This window comes from Paramisgurnus dabryanus, chromosome 19 (genome assembly GCF_030506205.2).
Source record: "Paramisgurnus dabryanus chromosome 19, PD_genome_1.1, whole genome shotgun sequence".
Classification (NCBI taxonomy): domain Eukaryota; kingdom Metazoa; phylum Chordata; class Actinopteri; order Cypriniformes; family Cobitidae; genus Paramisgurnus; species Paramisgurnus dabryanus.
In genome coordinates, this window is record NC_133355.1 from 28,729,663 (window position 1) to 28,752,857 (window position 23,195).

General features: G+C 37.8%; 1 protein-coding gene across 1 annotated transcript; it reads right to left on the minus strand.

Moving 5' to 3' along the window:
- Window positions 1-456: 456 nt before the first annotated feature.
- On the minus strand, window positions 457-21,340 carry LOC135785379 (oxysterol-binding protein-related protein 7-like). Its single transcript, XM_065294773.2, has 22 exons — window positions 21,288-21,340; window positions 17,589-17,775; window positions 17,150-17,281; window positions 17,010-17,063; window positions 16,821-16,934; window positions 16,568-16,738; window positions 16,338-16,473; window positions 13,538-13,656; window positions 13,361-13,447; window positions 13,029-13,179; window positions 12,221-12,354; window positions 11,850-11,942; window positions 11,597-11,771; window positions 10,353-10,642; window positions 7,058-7,195; window positions 6,915-6,978; window positions 6,733-6,811; window positions 4,279-4,423; window positions 3,424-3,574; window positions 3,216-3,342; window positions 2,549-2,671; window positions 457-1,290 (listed from the first exon to the last, which is right to left on the minus strand). The coding sequence occupies exons 2-22, from the start codon at window positions 17,700-17,702 to the stop codon at window positions 1,173-1,175; spliced, it is 2,715 nt and encodes a 904-aa protein (XP_065150845.2). The 5' UTR covers window positions 17,703-17,775; window positions 21,288-21,340; the 3' UTR covers window positions 457-1,172.
- Window positions 21,341-23,195: the final 1,855 nt, after the last annotated feature.

Here is a 23,195-nt window from a genome sequence, read left to right on the forward strand (position 1 = left end):
TCTCGACTGAACAAAGACAAACATTTTGGATGACATGGAGTTGAGTAAACTAGCAGGATTTTTTTAAAAGGAGGATTTCTTTAATCTAGAATTTTTTTGTTACAAGTACCTGCGACTAAAATACTCAAGAAAACATACTTCGAAGGAAACACAAATATTGTAATGTTACATAATTTTAACCCACCCAAGTCGACATCTAAAATCACCCCCTTGCAATCTAATCCACCCAGTGAATTTCTGCCATTTCCAGTCTTGGTTATAAGCTATCAAACAAGCATTTGTATCAATTTTCATCAGATCATATGATATACAATCTTAAGCGCTCTTACTTAAACCCATTAATTCAACACCAATAGTGACTCACAGCCTTGTTAAAATATCACAACTGAGTACAGTATGCGCAGTCAGTCTTCATAAAGAATGTAAAGAGGTTTTAAGATAGAAAAAAGTGCATCATTCATCAAATTTAATATTTATTCTCAGCTGATCAGAAATGCATGTACACAAGAAATTGCACATAGCCCGATTACACTCGTCACAAAAACCTAAAACTCTTTTGTCAGTAAGTTTAGCTGAAACATCCAAGAAAACATTGTCTTTATTTCCACTACACTTCTAAAGCAGTACCAACGTATTAAACTAAAATGTATTTTATACATCGAACAATGTTTTCCTTTAGAGGTATTAAATCCAGCCGTTAAAAGGCAGATGGGTAAACAGGAGTACGATATTTACACAAGAAATTTAAAAATGTTCTATTCATGACAGTAGTCAGCTTAATCTTATAATCTGATTAATATCCAAAATATAAAAGTATATTTTCTACATCAATCCTGCTCACTTCATACTTCAATAAAAATACATCTTAAAAAAATTAAAGAGAAACTATTCCGAACAATGTGTTTGAGATTTCTAGTCTTTACATCTCATTAAGTGTTAAGTGTTGTGCATATTAATACAATTAAATATTCAAATCAGTAAAACCTCTCAATCACTGTCTGGATCTAAAGCTCAAACTGTGTCTCTTTGTGTTTGTTTGTGTGCAACATCCTCACCAGTGAAGGTCTTTGGCTTATACTAAAATTCGCACCGGCACATAAAATACATCTATATACACTAATAAAGACATGTCAATCTTTAAGAGTTTTTGATAACACCATACAATGACGACATCAATCCTGTGACCACAAATCCAGATTGTCCATGTTGGCGAAACCAGGATTTTCTCGAACCTTCCAGTAAGTGTCATTAGTGACCCACACCTCTCTCCCAGCATGATCCAGCGTTCGCCTGGTGAGACAAATAATGATATAGATTAACGCATGGATTAGCAGTGCAGAACAGTCCAAGATGTCGGCATTACCGGAAGGTAGTCATTTCGTTTGTAAAGTTTTAAATATTCTGGGACAACACACTAAATGCGTTGTCCCAGAATCCACCCATCTCGGTTTTATTATTGAAACACATTTTGTGTGTTACTTTTAACACAAAATTAACAAAGTGACAGATAATTTGTTAAAATTACACATAATGTGTTAAAAGCTTAACACAAAGAGGTGTAAAAATGAACACCCTTTCTAAGAATTAAAAAAAAAAAAAAACGAAGGCCTGCATTTATTCCCCCTGGAGTGTGTGGATTATTTTTGGCTTAAGGGCGAGTAAATCATGGGGTAATTTTTATTTTTGGCCAAACTATCCCTGCAAATATTTTAAAAACTTTATTTTAGCCCCTTGAGGTTAGTGGAGTATCTTCGTATACCCACGTCCGGTCCATAATGCATTCATAAAAAAACGGCATTACGATCTCCGGTTTACTTTTGGAAAAAAATATAAATCAAATTCCAAAAATACGAACTACAGGTGCGAGTATGCGATTAAAGTAATTAGCAGAAACTTCACTAGCTGGCTATTAACACTTGCACATTCATGCTTTAGTGACGCGTCAAGAAGGAGCAGCAATTACAATTACATAAACAGGTTAGTCCAAGTACTAAACAAACAAAATCTCTTATACACAATAATCAGAATAAGAATTATTATTATTATTATTATTATTATTATTATTATTATTATTATTATTATTATTATTATTATTATTATTATTATTATTATTATTATTATTATTATTATTATTATTATTATTAATAATAATAATAATAATAATAATAATAATAATAAATGACATTTTAAAATATTTATTTATTTATTTATTATAATATTTGAAATAAATAAAATATCTTAGGTTAGTAATACAGCTCCTACAATCCCTTTACGCTCTGCTAAATGCATAGACTACTGTCATATTTACAACACGTCAGTTTCAATTGACATTATTATTATTATTATTATTATTATTATTATTATTATTATTATTATTATTATTATTATTATTATTATTATTATTATTATTATTATTATTATTATTATTATTATTATTATTATTATTATTATTATTATTATTATTATTATTATTATTATTATTATTGTTAGTTTCGAAGATGAATTTACAATTATGCCGTTTTACCTTTACCAGAAAAAAAACCCTCACCTAAAGAAGCGTGGGATGTGTTGCTCTCCTCTCTTTTCCAGCTCCTTTCGTCTGCTTCGTTGTTTCTCCTCGATTTCATCCTTTCTCTTATCAGCCTCATCCACTTTACCCTCTTCCAGAAGTCTAAACGAAAACAAATCTAATGTTTTTACAATATCTAGAAACAATCAAATCAATTCAACAATTTAGCTCAAATTATCAGACGTCAAGTAAGTGATGAAACAAAGAGATGAATGTAGTTGTTCGTTTGGAAAATCATGAGGTTTTGGGAAAAAAAATACTATTTTCCAGTTTTTTCAATTTAGTTAGTTTTTGATAATTTATTTAAAATGCATTATATATTTACATTTAATTTTATTGACGCCTCTTTTTATTCAGTTAAGTTTTATTTTTAGTGCACTAGTAGTGTAGCAATGCAAACTGTAAAAGGCAGCTTTATTGTAAATACATTTTAGCCTAAATAAATAGAAAAACAGTCAATTTAAATAAATATAAATAACCATAAATAAATAAAACTAGTAAACAAAACATAAATATAAAACAAAAAAAAAAACATTAATATAAATATTTATTAATTAATTAATTAATTTCTAATAACATAAAAATAGCTGTTGATTTGGCATTAACTTTAAAAGCAAATGACGTGTCAATAGTTTTGTAATGTAACCTTTGATCTGGACGGAAGCGGGAGTCTGTCGGTGGCAGTTTGTCTTTGATATCGTCGGTCAGTTCATTCAGTTCTCTGGCGTATTGAGAGAAGCCAAAGTAGTCGAAGTAATCCTCCGGCTGGGCATCTGTGAAATCAGATCTCACAATCAAACTCCATGCATGCACGCTTACACTAAGATTAATGCTGCATGAGCTGTGTTACTTACTGGGCTTCCAGATGCATTGTGGGTTAGGAAGGGTGTCACAGAAAATGCCTTCATGCCACGATCCACCGAAGCGATGGACGACTTTACCTTTGCGATTGAGAACGCTACCATGCACCTCATTCTTACTGTTACCCTCACCCCAGTAACGTGACTGGACAACCAGAGAAAGACAAAAGGGATTAATGACACAAACTTTCAATCTGCTCAGTTTGCATTTAGTCCGGTTTAGTAATAAAAATACATTGCGTACTTAAGTTATAAAATGAAAATTTTTAAAGGGTCATGAAAATCCCTCAACCAGAGTATGTCATTCTTAAATGGCTGACGACTGGCTATTTTTTCTGGAAAGTGGGACTAGAGCGACCATACTGACTGTTGGGATCTCCCCATTCATATTACTACCAGTAACGCATCTTGTTAAATATTAAATATCTATGGACTCGGTTCGGCTGCTGGCAGTTGCTTGACAATCAAACAATGGACACTTCGAGAATTGGAGACTTTGGCCTTGCTGATAAAGGCAGTTTGCGTCTAGGCAAGGACTTTTCCTTCCAAAAACAGTACAGTCATATTTCAACTATACTTTTCATAACATTAAGTTAAGTTTTTCTGTAATAATCGTCATTGCTTGAACGTATGATTTGCCCACTCGCTGCCCTTGTGTCACAGCGTCTACGCCTATTTCAGTTGCAAAATGATATCGATGTAGACATTTCAAACTAAAATGGGGGGGGGGGGGCGGATTTCATGACCCTTTAAAGTAATGGACAAACATTGATGACCTTCACACTGGGTAGACATCACAGGGGTGTGCGTTTATAATCAGTAAAGTAAGTGAGCAAAATTCAGACTAACTTTAACAAAGGAGATCTTGCAGGTGCACTCATCACTGTTGAGGTTCTGAATAACAACATCACCGTAGTGTTCAAGCGATCTCTGTTGACTGAAGACGTTGTGAATGCACGTGACAACTTTATTCCACTCGTAATGATCCCCGTACCTGAAGAGAGAGGAAAAACACCCCATTTTAATCTCGAACACAAATAATTCCAGACACAATCTTAAAAATGCTGTCATTTCAAATGCCAAAGAATACATTGAAATAATCGGTAACATTGTTCTCGGATATCTACATAGGAGGTATGTGGCTGTATTAAGTGCAAAAATTACCCAGAAATGTTTTATTACATTATTTGATAGGGTCATGAGGCTGTGTGTGCGCGCGTGCGTAAACAGACCAAATCTGAGTCTGTATCAGACAAATACACACATTTTAAGGAACAACTAATTGTTTGGATTATTAATGGACATTTCGAAATGGTAAGTTTGTGTTTTTTTCAGTATGGATCTGCAAAACGTAACTGTAACGTCAATAGTAGAACTTCAGCCTAAACGCTAGTATATAGCATTAAAGGATTAGTCAATAAAAAAAAAAAAAAAAAAAAACTCCAGATAATTTACTCACCACCATGTCATCCAAAATGTTGATGTCTTTCTTTGTTCAATCGAGAAGAAATGATGTTTTTTGAGGAAAACATTCCAGGATTTTTCTCATTTTAATGGACTTTAATGGACCCCAACATTTAACAGTTTTAATGCAGTTTAAAATTGCAGTTTCAAAAGGACTCTAAACGATCCCAAACGAGGCATAAGGGTCTTATCTAGCAAAACGATTCTCATTTTTGACAAGAAAAATAAAAAATATGCACTTTTAAACCACAACTTCTCATCTTCCTCCGGTCCTGTGATGCGCTGCGTCACGTTATTGCGTAATGACGTGGAAAGGTCTCGTGTTACATATATGAAACGCACATTTGCAGACCATTTTAAACAATAAACTGACACAAAGACATTAATTATTAATTATTATCATTCAACATACAACAACGTCAGAGCGGTCCTCTTTCTCCACACTTGTAAACACACTGGGGCGTAGTTTCGATACGTCATCCATGACCTCTTGATGTGATGACGTAGTACGTGAGGTCGCGCTGGCGGTCACACGACCGAAGATAGACGAGAACTTGTGGTTTAAGAGAGCTTTTTTTTCTTGCCAAAAATGACAATCCTTTATGCCTTGTTTGAGATCGTTAGAGTCCTTTAAACTGCATTAAAACTAATAAATGTTGGGGTCCATTAAATTGAGAAAAATCCTGAAATGTTTTCCTCAAAAAACATAATTTTTTCAACTGAACAAAGAAAGACATCAACATTTAGTATGACAGGGTGCGGAGTAAATTATCTGGATTTTAAGAAAATGGACTAATCCTTTAACTAGCATATAACACCAACTCAGTTACAATTTTTTTTAACATTGTAACAACATTGTACATAATTTGTAATGTAATGTTGGGGTCTCGACTGTATCGTCACAGTTGGTGTTATGTTGAGATTGGCCTGTTTTCCTACCTTTTCCATGCACAAGGTTACAATCGTGAGCCTCAAACACTATGTCATTACCATTTACAGAACTCTTATCATTTATCTAGGCCTAGGTAAATATAATTTTATATTCTATGGGACCTTTAAAAGGTACAGCGTTTTGAAAAACTTTTTTGATCCACTTCAAACGTTGACTAGTATATCAAAGTTGTTCAAAGACAAGAATGGGTATTGGTTTTATGTCAAGATGTATTAAAGGTTTTGATCCAAGTCAAATTATTTAGACTAGTGTATATTGACAAAATCATTAAAAGCATTACTATGCATGGACAAGCTTACATGTGAACAGATACAATGTGTATTAGCTTTGGAGAACACGTGACAACAACTATAAGCCTTCTTCATAACAAAGCGTATCTATCTGACAGAAAACTTAACATAAATGCTTAAACATAGAAAAAAATTGGTTTTAGAAAGTATTTGTTACGCACTCCTATCGCTCTTCATTGTTACTCTACTTCATCTATGATATGAGATGCAACGCATGATACGGTCCACCATGCGTAACGATTATGTTCATAGGTATTTGTCTGCTGAATAAACGTGTATTTTTAGTACTTTGCCTTTCTTTTGGCTTTTTTTATTTCAAACCTTGTAATCATGTATGTTTTTGCATCTTTCCCAGACACTTTAAAATGCTTTCACCAACATGTTTGCTGCATGAATTGTGCACACCTCTCACTCTATGCTGGTTGCGATTTGATCGCGACTTCATTGTGTTCGGTCACGTTTATTCCGTCCATTTACTTGAACACCGAATATTTTGCCATTTTCTGGAGAATCATTTTGTTGGCAAATATTCGGTGCATCCCTATTCAGTCTTATCTTGCATAACTTTTCTCTATTAACGTGAAATTAATCACTCACTTGGGTAATGCAACATTGACCAATCCTGAAGAAACGATCTCCACAGACTTCCCCCAGAATTTATACTTCCATCTCTGGTCTGTAAAGAATTTACATTAGAATTAAAACATTTCACCTCCACTGTCAATGTAATGCATTTGTAAGTACGGTATAAAATGTACTGAAAAAAGATGAAACGTTACCCTGCCAGAAGCTGAAGTTCTCAGACTCGGCGTGACAGGCAGACAGAGGCGGGTGATGACTGACCTACAAAACAAAAAGATAACCAAGAAATGAAAAACCAACATCTAACAACGTGTTCCTGATCGAACTTTAGCACACATACCTGCTCTGCTACATAGCGGAAACGGCGATCCTCTCGTATGTTCTCATAGGTTTCCCCTAGGACAGGGTTGAAGGGTTTGTAGCGATTACGCCAGCTGGCCCAGGCGTAGCCTGATATGGAGAATGCTGCCACATAAACCTGAAAAACAAACAATATACAGCAGGATTCAGATCAACTGATAATATGAAGTGAAACACAGCTAGACTCTGTGATTTTTAACAAAATTTGTTATATACACTATGACTTATAGATGTTAAGATTATTACTAAATGCCTTTTCCACAGCAGTGTTTTAGTTGTCCTGTGCCTGTTTGTTTCAGGGTGTGGTGGTGTTTGTTTTGGTGAAGGTGGTTCTACAGGACAGGAGCTCTAATATGAAAATAACCTGACAGCTGTTTTACACCAGTCTTGTTATTTTTCTCCCTTTAAAAGGGGTCATGAGATGCGAGTCTTTGGTTTCCTTTGTTAAAAGTTGTTTGGGTTGCGACTTAACAGATCTTCTAAATGCACAAAGATTATTCTTTCTAAAAGTGAAGGCTCATCCATGCACGCCTTCCTAAAACACCTCATTTCAAACACGCCCCTAAATATCTATGTCACTGTGTGGGAAGATTTGCATAACACTGCCCAAATGTATGTGTACGCAAAGGCGGCGTAACTTATTCTCGCTGTAGCATTATTGCTGCTGCCACCTCCATATCGTAGAGACGCTCTGTTTTGGGAGCTGATATTTCAAATATGGAAAGGGACGTAACATTTCCATCACACGCTTGAGGTATTCAACCAATCACAACACACGGGATAGCTGGCCAATCAGAGTACACTGTGCTTTGAGAAAGGCGGGGCTTAGAGAAGCAACAATAATTTACAATGTGTAGAAAATACATTAAACCACGTAAACACATTGCATCACACCAAACACACAAAATTATAACGCCATATTAACCCTTTAAGTAGCTATAAATATCATAATGTCTCCTTTGCAGCCATTACAATTTAAAATGATTAAGATTACAACAACCAATGTTTATAACTATTCTGAATTATTTGCAGAGTAGATCAGTGGTTCCCCAACTGGGGGCAGATTTGTCAAATTTTCTTCAGGGGGCCAAGAAAAAGCATATAGATGTGAATACGCCACAGGCAATGCAAATGCATTGGTGGTGGTTCAGGAGATTCCCCCATTCATATGTAAAGCGCTTTGAGTACTGAGAAAAGCACTATATAAATGTATGTAAGGAATAATAATAATAATAATAATAATAATAATAATAATAATAATAATAATAATAATAATAATAATAATAATAATAATAATAATAATAATAATAATAATAATAATAATAAACATGAATTGGGTAATGTGATTGCTATGAATACTTTGAGCGGGAATGTGTTATACGTGTTGATGCGCAAGCAAATCAGCGACATGTCCTGTTTGACATCCAGTTGTATCAAAAAATAGAGAGCATTGTTTTTAGTTACGCATTGCAAATATTTGCTTTGATTTTGGTGTACGCACGCTTACATAAATAAAACTGAACTAAAAGAAATCTCTTTAAAAGAAAGAGCGCAACTGCGATTAAACAAAGTAAGAGGGCGTGCACACCAAAGCTTTTACGTCCGCGGCCGGCGCATGTTTTCAATTGTTTCCAATGGAAGCTCAGCGTATTTTAAATAAGCCACCAGCTAGCGGTTTTCTTCAGAGCGCCAAGAGTTGAAAAATATTCAACTTTGACGAGCGGAGCTTTTCACCCAAGGTCAGTTCTCACACGGCTGTCCAATCACAGTGGAGGAGGGACGGGGCATTACCACGGCAACCAACCGGTTCACAGCTAAAGTATCACAGCTACAAAACCGATTAGCTGAAGAAACAGCTGGTATTCGGCGTTGTCCAGGCGTTTTCAGCCACGTTTAAAGGTTTTGGTGTGCGCAACCCCCAAGTGAATACATTGCGATTATACAATCACTTGCATACTGTTTTAATAGACGTTTCATCGGACACTAGTGTGTTGTCGCAGTTACGCGCCTGAACCAAAGTGAACTTCCTGTCTGTATTGATTTACTGGTCCGTCTAGTGGCTAAACTGATTTCTGAAACAAAAACCTTGTAAAAAATAAAATGTAGTGTTTTGCTAAAGACAAAGGGAGACGATGAACATGGATCACATGATATAACAAGGAAAATAAATGACAAGCAAATTGTCTTCGTTCATATTAGAAATAAACCACTGTAAAATGAGTCAGTTATTATTGTTTCTATGTAGAAGTCTACCCGGAGGTTACGTTTAGTTTAGTCCACAAAAGCTGTTTGTTTATGTTGTGGATGCTAAAACCGACTATACAGCCAAATTCCCAATAACACTGCTTTCATTTACATCATCTGCTTCTGTTGTCAGGTATAAAAAAAAATGACTGAAAGACGATCCCCCTTCTGTAGCAGGCTGGTTAAAGAGGGATTTGACACTTTTTAGCTGAGCAGGCTGGAAGACCAGCTAACTAACCTGATTAAACCAGCTTGACCAGGTGGGAAGCTTGGCAAAGCTGGTTGGCGCCTGGTCATAGCTGGTTTAAGATAGAAGTAGCTGGTTTAGGCTGGTTTAGTTGCGATTTTCTAGGCTGATACGGCTAGGACTACACTCTCATTATATCACTACACCTCATGCAGCAGGCGTAGTAATATTATGCACTGCCCAAAAATAGTCCCCTGTCATTGAAAGTAACTAAGGGGACTATTTTCGGGCAGTGTGTAATATCACTACGCCTGCTGCAGCCATGTTACAACAGCAAAGTCCTTGATTATTACACCAGAATGAGAGTAAAGTTCCTAGCCATATCCTAGGAAAAATATTGAAACTCTCTGTTTATTTTTTAGCGTGATGCTAATGGTCTAATCAGATTCAATTGATTGTGCTAAGCTATGCTAAAAGTGCTAGTGTCAGACCCAGAGATCAGCTGAATGGATTCCAATACAGTAAGAATCAAAATTTTAACTCTAGGGGAGCTGGAAAATGAGCCTATTTTCAAAAAAAGTGGAATGTCCCTTTAACCAGCTAAAAACGGATAAGGCTGATTCTTGGGGGGGGGGTTTCAGGAAAGCCATCAAAACTATACATCAACCATCCACTGCTAAAATCCTCAACCATTACGATGACTGACAAAGTCACAGATCATTTCAAGTTAAGCAACAGAATGTGCAGCTCCTGCTCTCTTTGTCGCTCGCAGACGAAGCCAAAAGACCTAAACAAACCAAACCAAGCTATGCTTTGTCCAGAAAGTGTGTGTGCGTGTTCATACCATCCTCTGGTAAGGGTCGTCTGTCTGGTTGGCAGTATCCAGCAGATGAGAATATTCCAGCTCTTCACTCACTCGCTGCAGGAAATTGAGCGGTTCATTTAGAGCCACCGGCATGGACACGCGTGACAGATCTTTGCCAATGTTGTTATACAGGATGGTGAGGATTCCTATGTGACTGTTATCAGTGCTGTGTGCAGGAAGAACTGTACGTCTCCGAGAGTCTTTCTGAACGGTGGACGGCATATCTGGAGCATTAGACACACTCGCTCTGTATTTCATCGTCACAGAGGCTGAAATAAAACAGAAAGCATTATTATATTACAGAAGAACAAACAGTTGTCAACTTAAGCCCAGAGTATAGAAAATACATGCACGCTCAAACACACAGCCTTGCAAAGCATCGACTATTTGACTCGTACATGTACACAGATGTTCAACGCATGAACATTGCATCTCCTGGCCTACATACTATGTTCTCTTGTATGTGCATGACCTACGCGCATGTACACAGGCCAGGGTTTAAGAAATCCGGCAGTGCGCGTAAAGTAATCACGCACTTTTCTGATGACGGAAATTACGTCACACGCACTGTACGCAGACCCTCACATACCCTTAAAAAGTGGACCATACTTTGCCTTATGGCTATGTTTACACACTAAAAACTATGTTTACACACTAAAAATGGATATGCGTTTTTGAATAATTTCACATACACACGACAAAACCACCAATAAAGATCCGCGTTTACACGGCCTGCAAAAACAACTAAAAATGTTGCATTAAACGTACCAGGACGGTAAATGGCGAATTTTGTAATAATTATTGGAAAAGCGTTGATAAACTCATCGTATAATGAGCAGCATAAACACACAGTCCAGTAGGTTGCCATTGTTGTTCTGGTTATACTCGCGCATGCCTGTAGACTAAAATGAACATTTGCACATAATCGCCGGTGTTTTAGGACATTATATGGTTGTCGGTTTCAAAAACGTGCACGTCTTCAACCCTACCCTAAAACGCTGTTGTCGTTTAAACAAACAACTAAAACGTTACAGTTTTCAGTTAAAACCTGTGTAAACAGCCCCTTAAAGCTGACTGCGACCATTTGAACGCTGCGTCAACCAACGACAGCACAAATAAAACAGCAGATGGTGGAGCATTTGGGAAACCAGGCAGCACAGACGCTTCGGTAAGACGCACCACAGCAATGTTCTCATTAAGTATCAGTAACTTTGCAGACGTACCCTGGCTGTCCTCCGGTTCCGAGTTGCTTGTGGTGACGTCGCTCAAGCCCGATTCATCCGACGCCTCGTTTTCAGACAAACTCTCACGAATGACTTCACTGGCATCGAAATACTCGGCCACAGATTCAGTCACAGAGACCGATCGTTTTAACTTTCGCTCGTCAAAGGGGGCGGTCTGATAAAAACAACAACAAACACAATTAAGAACAGCCATCAAAAGTGACACTTCACATTGAAATTAATAGGGACACACCTCATCCTGAAGTACGGTACAGTACGACTCATCCGAGGAGTCAGACGAGAGCGACACGGAGTGAACTCGAGTCAGACGTGACTGCAGCTCCAGCTGAAAATTAAAAAGACAAAAACAAAATGTGAAACAGAAACAGACTAGGATTTATATTAACCCAAGTTTAAAAAAGTCTGCGTTAACAATTATAAATGTGAGAGGCGGTACTAATTTGCATATTCAATTATCCACGTATACTTAATGAGGCATTGGTGTAGAGTTACATTCAAGCGGTTTTAAAACATGAAGAAATTACTATGACAGGAAAAACTTTTATATATGCTATTATTATGATGCTCAAAGATGCATTATGTCTCTTCTTCAGTGAGATTTACCTCAGAAAGGGTCGTGCACAACGTGGCTAGTTGATGTGAAGTGGATTGACGAAGGTCCGGTCCGGCCCAGGCCTGTCTGACACGTTCACGCTCCAGAGCCAAAGATTCATGGACAGACTTCAGAGACGCATGTACTAAACAAACACAAACCATTTAAAGGGGACAGAGAATGAAAAACCATTTTTTACCTTGTCTTTGTTGAATAATGGTAGTCTACCCACATTCACAAACATGCAAAAAGTGCTAGACATGCTAAACATCTCAGTCTCATAGAAATTCCTCTTTTAGAAATGTCAGCCAGAAAACGGCCCAATCTGAAAAACTGATGCTTATGACATCACAGGCATCTCACTGCCCCTACACTTTTAAAATAATTGGCTACATTTCTTGAGTGGCAGCAAAGTCAGCCAATCAGTAATGAGATTGCAAGTCAAGCCAGTAGGGGGAGCCAAATAGGTGCAAAACCGCTTGTTTAAAATCCCCCACCCTAATAGAGCTATCTGAGAGAGGTTTTTAGGAAGCTTCTAAGGCATTACAGACCCAAACAAAAAAAAAGTTTGTTTTGTTTATTACGTTTTCTTAAATTCAGGCAGTGCCGTGCAGACTGATCAGCGTGTGACACCGCAGTCGTGCGAGCGTGATGAGACTAGAAGACTTCATATGCCTTCAAATAGCTCACACGGTACGGTGATGTCACGCGTTGATCATTTTTATAGGAGGACAACGAAAACCTTCTTTGAGGTGGGTCACAAGATACACTGTTCTAGAAAACATCCAAGATATTTGTACGAATTAAGTTTGTATAAACCTTTTTCACACATGGCACAGATATCCAGCTGCAGTTTCTTGCCCTCTGGCGAGACCTCAGGCGTGGACAGCTGGGAATAAAGGTAATCCGGGATGGACTGAAGGGAAGCGGCCAAACCAGATGATGTGCTCAAGTGACTCGAGGAAAATTGCTGCAATGCGAGAGAGACACGATGACGTTCACAGGCAAACACACAAAATAAAATCATATCAGCTCCTATTTCACAGGACATTACCAACAATATATGTGGTTTGCAAAGTGTATCATCAAAAATAAATATTTTGCATGTTGCTTTAACTTACGATCATTAGAAAATGGGCTTTAACACTTACAACTCCAAGAGATTCAACCCGTGACAGTGTGCGTGAATGTCCCCAGATCTTTCCAGACTTCTTTTTGGGTTTCTCAAGACTGAGATTCTGTGAAGTACATAACAGATTATTCATTGAAACAAACAAATATTTGTGGATGTTGTATGAAGAGACATGCTAAGTGACGTCGACTCTCACCTGCATACTAATGCGATGTTCCAGGTCAGTGTTTGTGATGGGAAGACCGCCCGCATGCCAGTGAAGTTTCTGGATTAAACTCGACAGCTCGGCCAAATCCTGCTGGCACCTGACAAGTTCTGTGTGCGAGACGCTGAATGTTAGATATCTTCTAGTGTTCACCCTCATCTGATTACTGGCCAATGATGTCCATATAAAGCCAGGGTTGCAAAATCCCGCAGAATTGGGTTACTTTAACATTGTAGCCACCAGGCTGTTTTTTAAAAAAAATGCTGATTTTACCCACTGCAATGCAATGCAATTTATACCCCACTGAAACACGCTTGGGCTAGTTTGAATAGCAATTCGGTGGGTTTTGCCGTGAAAACCTGCCAACCCTGTACCCTCGGTTTCCCCATGCTGCCTTGCGCGCACATTTATACACGCTGCAAGTCTAGCATGGAAGCTATGAACCCATTTTGCCCCTGAAATAGGGAACCAATCACAGAACGGGGAGGGGGGAGCAAGACGATGACGAGGTCTATGTACGTAGCTTATAGCCAGTCGGTGTGTTGCAGACGCATTTGATAGACATTCGTAGCATCCAATAAACGGCATGGGGAACCAATCACAGAATGGGGAGGGGGGAGCAAGATGATGACGACGTCTATGCAACACACCGAATGGCTATGACCTACATACAGACGCATTTGATAGACATTCGTAACGCCCAATTGACGGCTCTGGGCATTCGTAAACCACGCCTCAAATATGCGAAAACGAACATGTGGTTCCCAGACCACGTCTCATTCTCTATGAGACTGGTCTGGTGTTAGCCAGGTTAGCAACCCTGATTAAAGCTGCAATAAGTAACTTGCCTCTCGATCGCCATCTCTGTTTGCAACTTAAAATTGCTGTTTGAAGCAAGTGTTGAACAAGCTACAAACTTTTTACAATCTGCAGCAGCTAGGCACGGGCCGGTTACCGGTTTCAAGGCATCCACTTGTTAACTATTAAAACGTCATGCAGCACTTCCGTGTCCAACCGATCTCAAATGCCACACGGAAATAACAAAAATCACACTAATATACACTCGTATCAATGCAAAACTACCAAAAACACCAGGTCCTAATTTTTAGCTCCGTAACAAAATCCGAAATAACATCATATTTTAACAAAATTGTAAAACTGTGGTATTTTTGCTTAAGGTTATCATACAGCCATAATCTCATACCAGCATGTGCCTAGCAGCAGCACACATACATACGCCGGGGCCTCTTCTATAGATTTACGGAAATGATGTAATCAGGGGTTAAATTGAGATTTGTTATGTGGGGGGGGGGGGCTCTGCGGGGAGGGGTACTGCAAGGGGTAACATGTTTAATACTGATGATAGCAAAGCCACTGGTGTGTTTCAATGACATTCTGGACCTCTGATAGGATTTGATAAGTTTCAGCTTTAAAGCTGTGCCAGAGGTTGACCCAAAATATTTTAAAAAGAGCATCTGAATTATAAATGATGCAAATCTATGAGTTTGACACCCTATATTCATTTGTTGCACATGTCATTATGCACAACTGATCAAACTTTAAAGGAAGTTAAAAGAATTAACCTCCTTGAATAATTCTAGGCATAAGATAGGCTACCCCAAAAGACTAAATTAACAAGAAAAGGTACAACACACAGTACTGTATCATCAACATGTCTTATAAATTAGCCATATGATTCCCTATGCTGGTCAGCAGCTAAAACAATCATATACTTAGGTTTGATTTGTGTAATCAAAATACATTATTTTATTAAACTATACAATAGTTATATCCAGTGTTATCCTTAACATAATGTAATTAGATGAGTGACATACATACTTTAATCCTTTACACGTTTCTAGTCTTCTATGAAGTTTTCTCGACGTGGGCACCATTACTCTCTCTCTCTCTCTCTGTCTCTCTCTCTCTGTCTCTCTCTCTCTGTCTCTCTCTCTCTGTCTCTCTCTCTCTGTCTCTCTCTCTCTGTCTCTCTCTCTCTGTCTCTCTCTCTCTCTCTCTGTCTCTCTCTCTCTCTGTCTCTCTCTCTCTCTGTCTCTGTCTCGTCAAATGGTCCTGCGTAAGAGCGCGTTCTTGAAGTTCTGAGTTTTTTCGCTTGAGTTGCATAACTTGCGCGAAGACGCATTTAAAGGGAAAAGCGCGTGTTTTCGCGGCAATTGCGGCGCCCAATTCGCGTCATTTTCATCGCCCCGTGCGAGGACGCGCCTGGTTGCGTCTTTGCATTGACTTTGTATGTAATCTGCTCGCGCAAATCGTTGAACTTGCGTTGGTAAGTATGCCACATAATGAATGAAAACACATTATTCCCTTCGCGTCAGTGCACACGCACCAGCGCAGCGAGTACACTGGCAAGAGCAGAGCGCGACCTTCAGCCTATGTGCCGGGGCTTAGCCCCGGACGGCCCCGGCCCAATTTAAACCCTGGATGTAATCAAACAAGTGAAAAAAAAAAAAGTTATTTTCCACAAAATCAAATTATAAATCATAAGCTTACCATTGTGAATTGGGGTATGATAAGGAGAGTTTTGAACGCTGCATTTTTATGCATTTAATCAAAAAAAAATTATATTTAGTTAAAAATAAACAAAAAGTTACAGATTTCGTTTTAAAAGACACTTAAAAGTTTTTTCCATCTCATGAAGTTGTTTGAAAAAATGAAGAAAGCTGTGATCGAAGCAATGAAAAAGAGTTTATCTGAACATTTGCGTAGATGTTATATGGTCAAACAAAACAAATCCTGTATCTGGTTTTAAAATGTATTAGGATGTTCAAACCTTGCTGACACCCATCTTCATCCTGCGCCTGCTTGAGCCAATCAGAAACCTTTCTGTTCATCCGAGATGAAGAAACGGAAGGTGAACCTTGAATCTCTGACCCAAACAACGACACAGAGCTCTGATAATGTGGAACCTGAGAAATGACAAAAAAAATTATGATAAACATTTACTACTAGAGATATCAAAAGACTTAAGCTTGAAACCCCAGCAAAGATGATGATGTCTACCATGACTCTGTTTCTCTGTGCGAGACTGGCCACGGCAGGTAAAGTGTTGCTGCTTCCAGTGGAGAGCGCGTGTAGGACGCCCTGGTGTAGATTTACAGCCTCGCTCTTCCTGAAGAGCCGATGGGCTGTCAGTTTGGTCAGCCAGATGTAGAAGATATCATCACTTTTGGCCTGGAAATTCGACATACAAATCTGTTACTGAATAGATGTATAATATAAGTCAGTACTGTAACAGAGTCGGTCAGATACGCACCTTCACATGATAAATACTGTCACCTGCATCCAGATCGATGCGTTTTGAATTCTTGTTCACGGACATGACTGCAACACTGACGTCCAGAGCGCCGTGAATCTTGCCTCGAGCGATCTGAAAACATTCATGCTAGTTTAGGGAACTGCCACAAGCAAAGTAAATTACAAAAGAGAAAAAGTTTTTACTTACATCCTGCTGAGTTTTTGAATACCTCAGAATCCCTTTATCCAATACAAAATACCTCTGAAAAGACCAACAAAACCCATTAGAAGACAAGCACAGGCATTTCTTCTCGCTCAATATGCGCTCCAGGTTGTGAGGTAACTTACCTTATGCCAACCCTGAAGAGGATACTTGCGTCTCTTCATGAGGTATCCTTCACAAATGCCAGGAATGCCATTGTTTCCGCCCGCCACAGGTGTGGGTTCTGAATCTAAGATCACTTCCCAATCCCTGGAATTCTGTAACAGATTTTATATACACACCGCTAAATCAAAGAACGCAAAATCAAAATGTATTTTTGGCCAAGATGGATAATAATTTTCAAAAAACAAAGCTAGAAGAAACAACTACACATCCCAGAAAAAAAACTGCAGAATACAGAAAGATATTGGGATTATAAGATTGGGATATAAAACAAAGTTGAATCCAAAATTTTACCAAGTTGACAATGCATCATGGGAGTTTCAGATATTTGAATTGCTAAAAGACAGAGCCTATTCAGTGGGTCTTTTTCCCTTTGTAACCAACAGCTAATCGGTGACTGACCTGTCGTGAATGTCGTGAAGATCCCGAACTATCGTTGTATGAGTGTGTGGCTTTAACTGCTGATTTCTCTGGAATGCCCATTGCTGTTGGACTGAGATGTCTTTGGTCTGCCATTGATCACCAAAAAAAACGCTTACAAGTGAAAGTTATCAGGACTGGACTTTTCTTCCATCAAATAACAGGAGCTCTGAGACAAAAGATCACAAGTTAAAAACACACTTGTACATTAAAAAGAAGATATGTTTCTACATAGTTTAAATATGTAATATGTACCCCAGGTATCTCTGGGGCAACCAGTAGCCTTTAAAAACGTTCTAATATGTACCATTACGTATACGGTTGGTACCAATGTGTACATTTGAGATACTAATATGAACTCTTTAGGTGCAAAGCCATACTTTTCAAAAAGGTACAGCCCTAGTGACAGCTGGGGTACAAATTTTACACCATTGGGTGTAAACGCATACATACTGTACATAACAACAGTACCATTAAAACAAAGACTTTTAAATGTGCGCGCAAGGCAGCATGGGGAAACCGAGGCTACAGGGTTGCCAGGTTTTCACAGCAAAACCCTCCGAATTGCTATTCAAAGACTAAATCATAATACTTAAAGTACTTAAAATTTAACTTTTTAACCTTTTAGTATAAATATGTTAGGCTTAAGAATAAATATAAACTGGTAAGGTTGAAAACACTGACAAAAATCTTACACAGAAGATAAACATTAAAATTCTAGACTTTTTTAGCACACTTTCCAAACTGTAGGTTTTTAATGACATTCTACACTTCTACACAACAAACGTTCTTTTGTTGCTGAAGCGTCCCTCTCTCTAAGATGCAGATCACACAGAACGAGTTCCTGGCATTGGCCTATTTATATTGTTTTCTATGGGTAGCGAGCGTTTTGCGTGCCGTGTATGCGCCAAATGGCTCACATTTTTGCCGCCTGCCGCACCACGCGTTTTTGCAGGAGTGCTCCGTTTGCCTAAAGTTGAAAAAGTCAAATCTGAGCGGAAAAGCGGCCAACGCAATGTGTGCTTTTTTCTATTGTCCAGGTGAATGCGGGAAGAAGCGGGCCTTATGTTAACAACTGAAGACTGCAGTCACTCACTGTCACCCGCGTGTTTGTACACCTCACACCATTGATCGAGGTCAGAGCAAACGCCCTCTTTAAAAAAAAAAAAGTTTCAGCTAATTTGACATTTAACGTCAAACCAAAGTTTTAAGAGACCTTACGCTTCACTATTTTTTATTTGACAGGGCATCCGCTTAAGCGGTTGCCTAGCAAAGCACTGCTCTTTTCTAAAGTCAATTAAATAAAGGCAGTGCGGTCCGCCTCGAGTTTTTTACTTTTAAAAACGAGTTCTGTGTGATCAGGCCCTAAGTTTCGTTAAAGTATGTCTTTGCTGTACTGTGCCATAAATAAGACGCTATTGTTGTTTTTTTAAAGGCTAGGGTCTTCTCAATAGTCCCATTCACATTTTAACAATAATTATAAAGAAATAGGTTTTAAAAATCTTTATTTTAAACCGAATAACAGAGTTCACACAACTATGACAATAAAGATACAAGGAATGATATCGTTGTGATAAATTGCTGAACGATTTTTTTCCCCCAACTCATGAACGATAAACCAATGACAGCCAATAAAATCTTTGAATCTAAAGTGCACGCGCATTTATAATGAAATTATATAAAATTACTTCAATTATGTGTTTATGGGGTGGTTTCCTGGACAGGGATTAAACTAGTCCTAGACTAAAATAAATATAAGCTGTCCAAACTGAAAACAACTTGCACTGAGATATCTTAAAATACATTAGCACCCTTTGTTTTGCCTCAAAATGCACACCAGTGATGTAGTAAGGCATGCTTGTTAAAACTAATTGCATTTCCTTGTTAAACTAATGCCTAGTCCTGGTTTAAGCTAATCCCTGTCCGGGAAACCACCCCAAGAGTTCAGTTTAGCAACTAGAGTATTAAAAACACTGAAACCTGAAGTAAAGTTTGGACCAGACAAGCATCGCATCAATGCACGTGCGTCCGATGAAACGGTCTATACCAAAAGGTAAGATATTAGATGACACAAACTAAATTCAAATGTTTAGAGATACATGAAGCACAGTGTGTTGAAGACATCTGCTGGTTATAGGCGTTTTAATGAAACCAGAAAAGCATATTTATACATTAATTGATTAGGAAACAACAAATTTGTTTTTATTAAAAAAAGAAAATATGCGATGTTAGCTAATGCCCATGGAAGGTTAATGATGTGCGCAAGTACTGCACCTCGCGAGCGAATTTTCATAAAGTTATCATTATCGTCCGGTGGTGTGAATACCAATATAGTTGTTATAGTTAATGTTATAGTTATCGTTAAAGTGTGAACAACCCTTTACTCTCGAGAAAAGCACAGCCTCACAGTATAGCATCTTATGTCACAACTGCAAAAATGAGTGGCATGTAAAAGGAACATGTGTTTGAATAACACGACATGACTAAGTGATATGTACGAACACTTTATTTGGGTTAAATCAATTTCATACTATAACTAAAGATTGTTCATAGAAATAGAGACTCAACTGTAACATACTTCAAAATCATGATGAAACCCACCCATTTTTTTTCAACCAAGAATCTACAAAAAGTCAACATTAATGCATTAGTTGGTGAAATGTTGGGCATTTTAAAGTCTAGTGTAGTTACAAATCTCTTAAAATCTGCTCATACTGATATCATATATTTGCATTTCAAGATCACACACACACTAACTTACGAATAACAAACCAAGTTATGAGAAAATTATATAAAATACAAAGCAACTATTGATCTGTTCGTCATGACGTGGACACCAGGATGAGTGATTGAAAAAAACCCCACAGGAATCCTGTAAGTGACACAAGTTTGTCGATAACATAATTAGTATGTGTGTGTGTGTGTGTGTTTTTGTGTCACGACTTTAAATAATCTCAGCAATGTGAACGAACAGGTTGAACAAACAAAAGAGGTTTTTCTTAAACTATGTAAAACGGTTAGTGAAAGAATGAGCCTGCCACCAGTCTTATCTGATCCGATCTGAACCTCTTTGCACTAAAACTCTCATCAGAAACTCATTGGAGTTTCAATCACTGCTAAACCAATTGAATATTTTAAACACTCGTAGGAGTGATGGACGTGTGTGCATATGTAAATGTGTGTGTGTGTTGTTTATTTGTATGTTTATTTATATGTGTGTGCGTGGGTGTGTGTATGTGATCAGACCGCTCAGGTGAGTTTTTGCGAGTTTCACTGCTGCTCATCATCGTGTGTGCGCGTGCGCGCGCGTGCAAAAGTCTCACCGTGTGTTCCTGATGCTCTCATTAAAACACATCACATTAAAATGATATACATGAGGTCTCTACATCTATAAAACAAACGACGCATTCAGCTTCGGATATAGTACACGAACATCCAGAAAGTCACTTGCATTAATTGCGTTCATGATTATTAAACGACAGCCGTGTGTATCACGATTATCTCATACTAATATAAACACACAACACCACCACATAAGATGTTCAGGTGAAACTGATCCATCATGCTGTAATTGATTCAAACCTGCAGTTAATACAAACAACACACACTTCATACGGTTTGCACCATTCACTCATATTTCACAGATAAACGGAGAAAGGGTTTATGATGCCATCATCTTACCTGATACAGGTGAACATCTGCGCGTGCCTCGAACTCGCTCGCGCGCACTCGCGCTCTTACTCAATCCCGTCTGTGACGTCACCAGATGTGTGTTCACACCCTCGACACGTGATTCACAACATAAATGATTTTATGTAAATACATCTTGATTTCCACATGACGTTATTTTACAGCGTTTTGTGATGAGTGTAAACTTTTATAGAATTTACTTTTTTTTACCATTTTCTCATAAACACCTTCATGAGGAAAAAGTTAAATCCGAATATAATTCCAAACAACTTCTTATTCATTTTCAAATAAAATCATTTGAATATACTTTATTGTCCCGCTAAGGACATTTATTTCGGACTCAACACGTTCAGATACGTTTCATGTCATGCAACATACATAATAAAAGTCTTTTGCACTTTATGGTGATACTTCACCCAAAAATGAAAATCTCTCATCATTTCCTCACTCTCACGTTGTTAAAACCTGTATACATTTCTTTGTTCTGATAAACACAAAGAAAGATCATGTTTGAGCATAAAGGAATACTAAAGTGAATGGGGCTCATAATCGGTTTTGTTTCAAACTTTCCTAAAATATCTTCCTTTGTGTTCATGAGAACAAAGAAATTGATACAGGTTTGTAACAACATGACAGTTAGTAAATGAATGACAAAATTTTCATTTTTGGGTGAACTATCCCTTTAACGCATCATATTTCTTGAGCTTCCTTTCTTTAGTGTTTCACTGCTATTTTTTATGTATTTTTCTTGGTTTTCCAACCCTTGGTTTAGATAGGGATCTTTTCTTTGTTTTTGAACTTGTGTGACCTAGGATCAGGGGTTCCCAAACTTTTTATTTCCCAATCCACTTAAATAAATATAATCTACCCCGGAACCCCCCAACATATTTTTAAATGGATAAATGTGGCATGTCTTTTTCTATTTTATAATTATTTCCCTTGTCATTTTATTAATTAAATGTATGTTTATGCAAAATAACTTAATGTTATATCCCATCAAAGTCATTGTTATAAATGTCATTAGTTGTTGTACTAAACTATTTTTGTGTAATTCACCGCTACATTCAAGCGACATGCATGACCCACCTTTTCCCACTGTGCGACCCACAGTTTTACCCCTGCTGTAGATGACACGACACAACCATCGTCTGAAAAACACTAACTTTGCTTTTTGCTGTGCTTTGCATGTGTTAATTATTGCATGTGCAATAATAATAGAATGTAAATAAAATCATAAGCATTACTAACTGATAAAATAATAGTAAAGGCAAGGAGCTATAGCCTGATTTTTGTTTTGAAAGAATGATAGCAATCCAGTTAATAAGCCTATTAGTCTGTGATGGAAACACTTGTTTTAGTAGCTTGGTAGAAATAGTATTTAATGATGATCTCAGAGTTTCTTAAGCCTTCATTGTCATTGTCAAAGTGTTTCTAGTCACTTCTGCACAAGTATCCAGTTTCACTGAATCAATGACCCCTCAATTAGCAATGGCACACCCATGGCATGACATTCACAACAGTTCTCTAGCAATTGCTGAAACTTTTTAACTTCTCATGCCTTCTTAAAATGAAGCTTTCCATTGTTTACCTACATGCTTAAATAAATGTGAAATCTTCTGCTAAACGGTTATGTGTAAAGTTCAAAGCAGACAAGCATGCACTTGATTAAATCATTTGTAAATAAAAACCCAGAACTGTTTGTAATTATGAATATTGGTATACAGGTTAGGTGGTGAGCAAACAATCAGCAGGGTGATTATAATGTATCTCTGATACTACAGGGCATTGTGGGTTGCTCCCAGTCAGCAGTGGTGATAAGCTAGCCACAAACCACAAACTGGTAATAGGGTGTTGCGTGCTCAAGGATGCAGGAGGGCAATGAAGTCTATTGAATCTGGT

Coding starts and splice junctions, on each gene's coding strand:
- LOC135785379 (XM_065294773.2), bottom strand. CDS start 17,702: ATGGCAGACCAAAGACATCTCAGTCCAACAGCAATGGGCATTCCAGAG. Junction 16,739..16,820: donor ACAGTATTTATCATGTGAAG/GTGCGTATCTGA, acceptor TCGAATTTCCAG/GCCAAAAGTGATGATATCTT. Junction 16,474..16,567: donor CACAGAGAAACAGAGTCATG/GTAGACATCATC, acceptor GTCATTTCTCAG/GTTCCACATTATCAGAGCTC.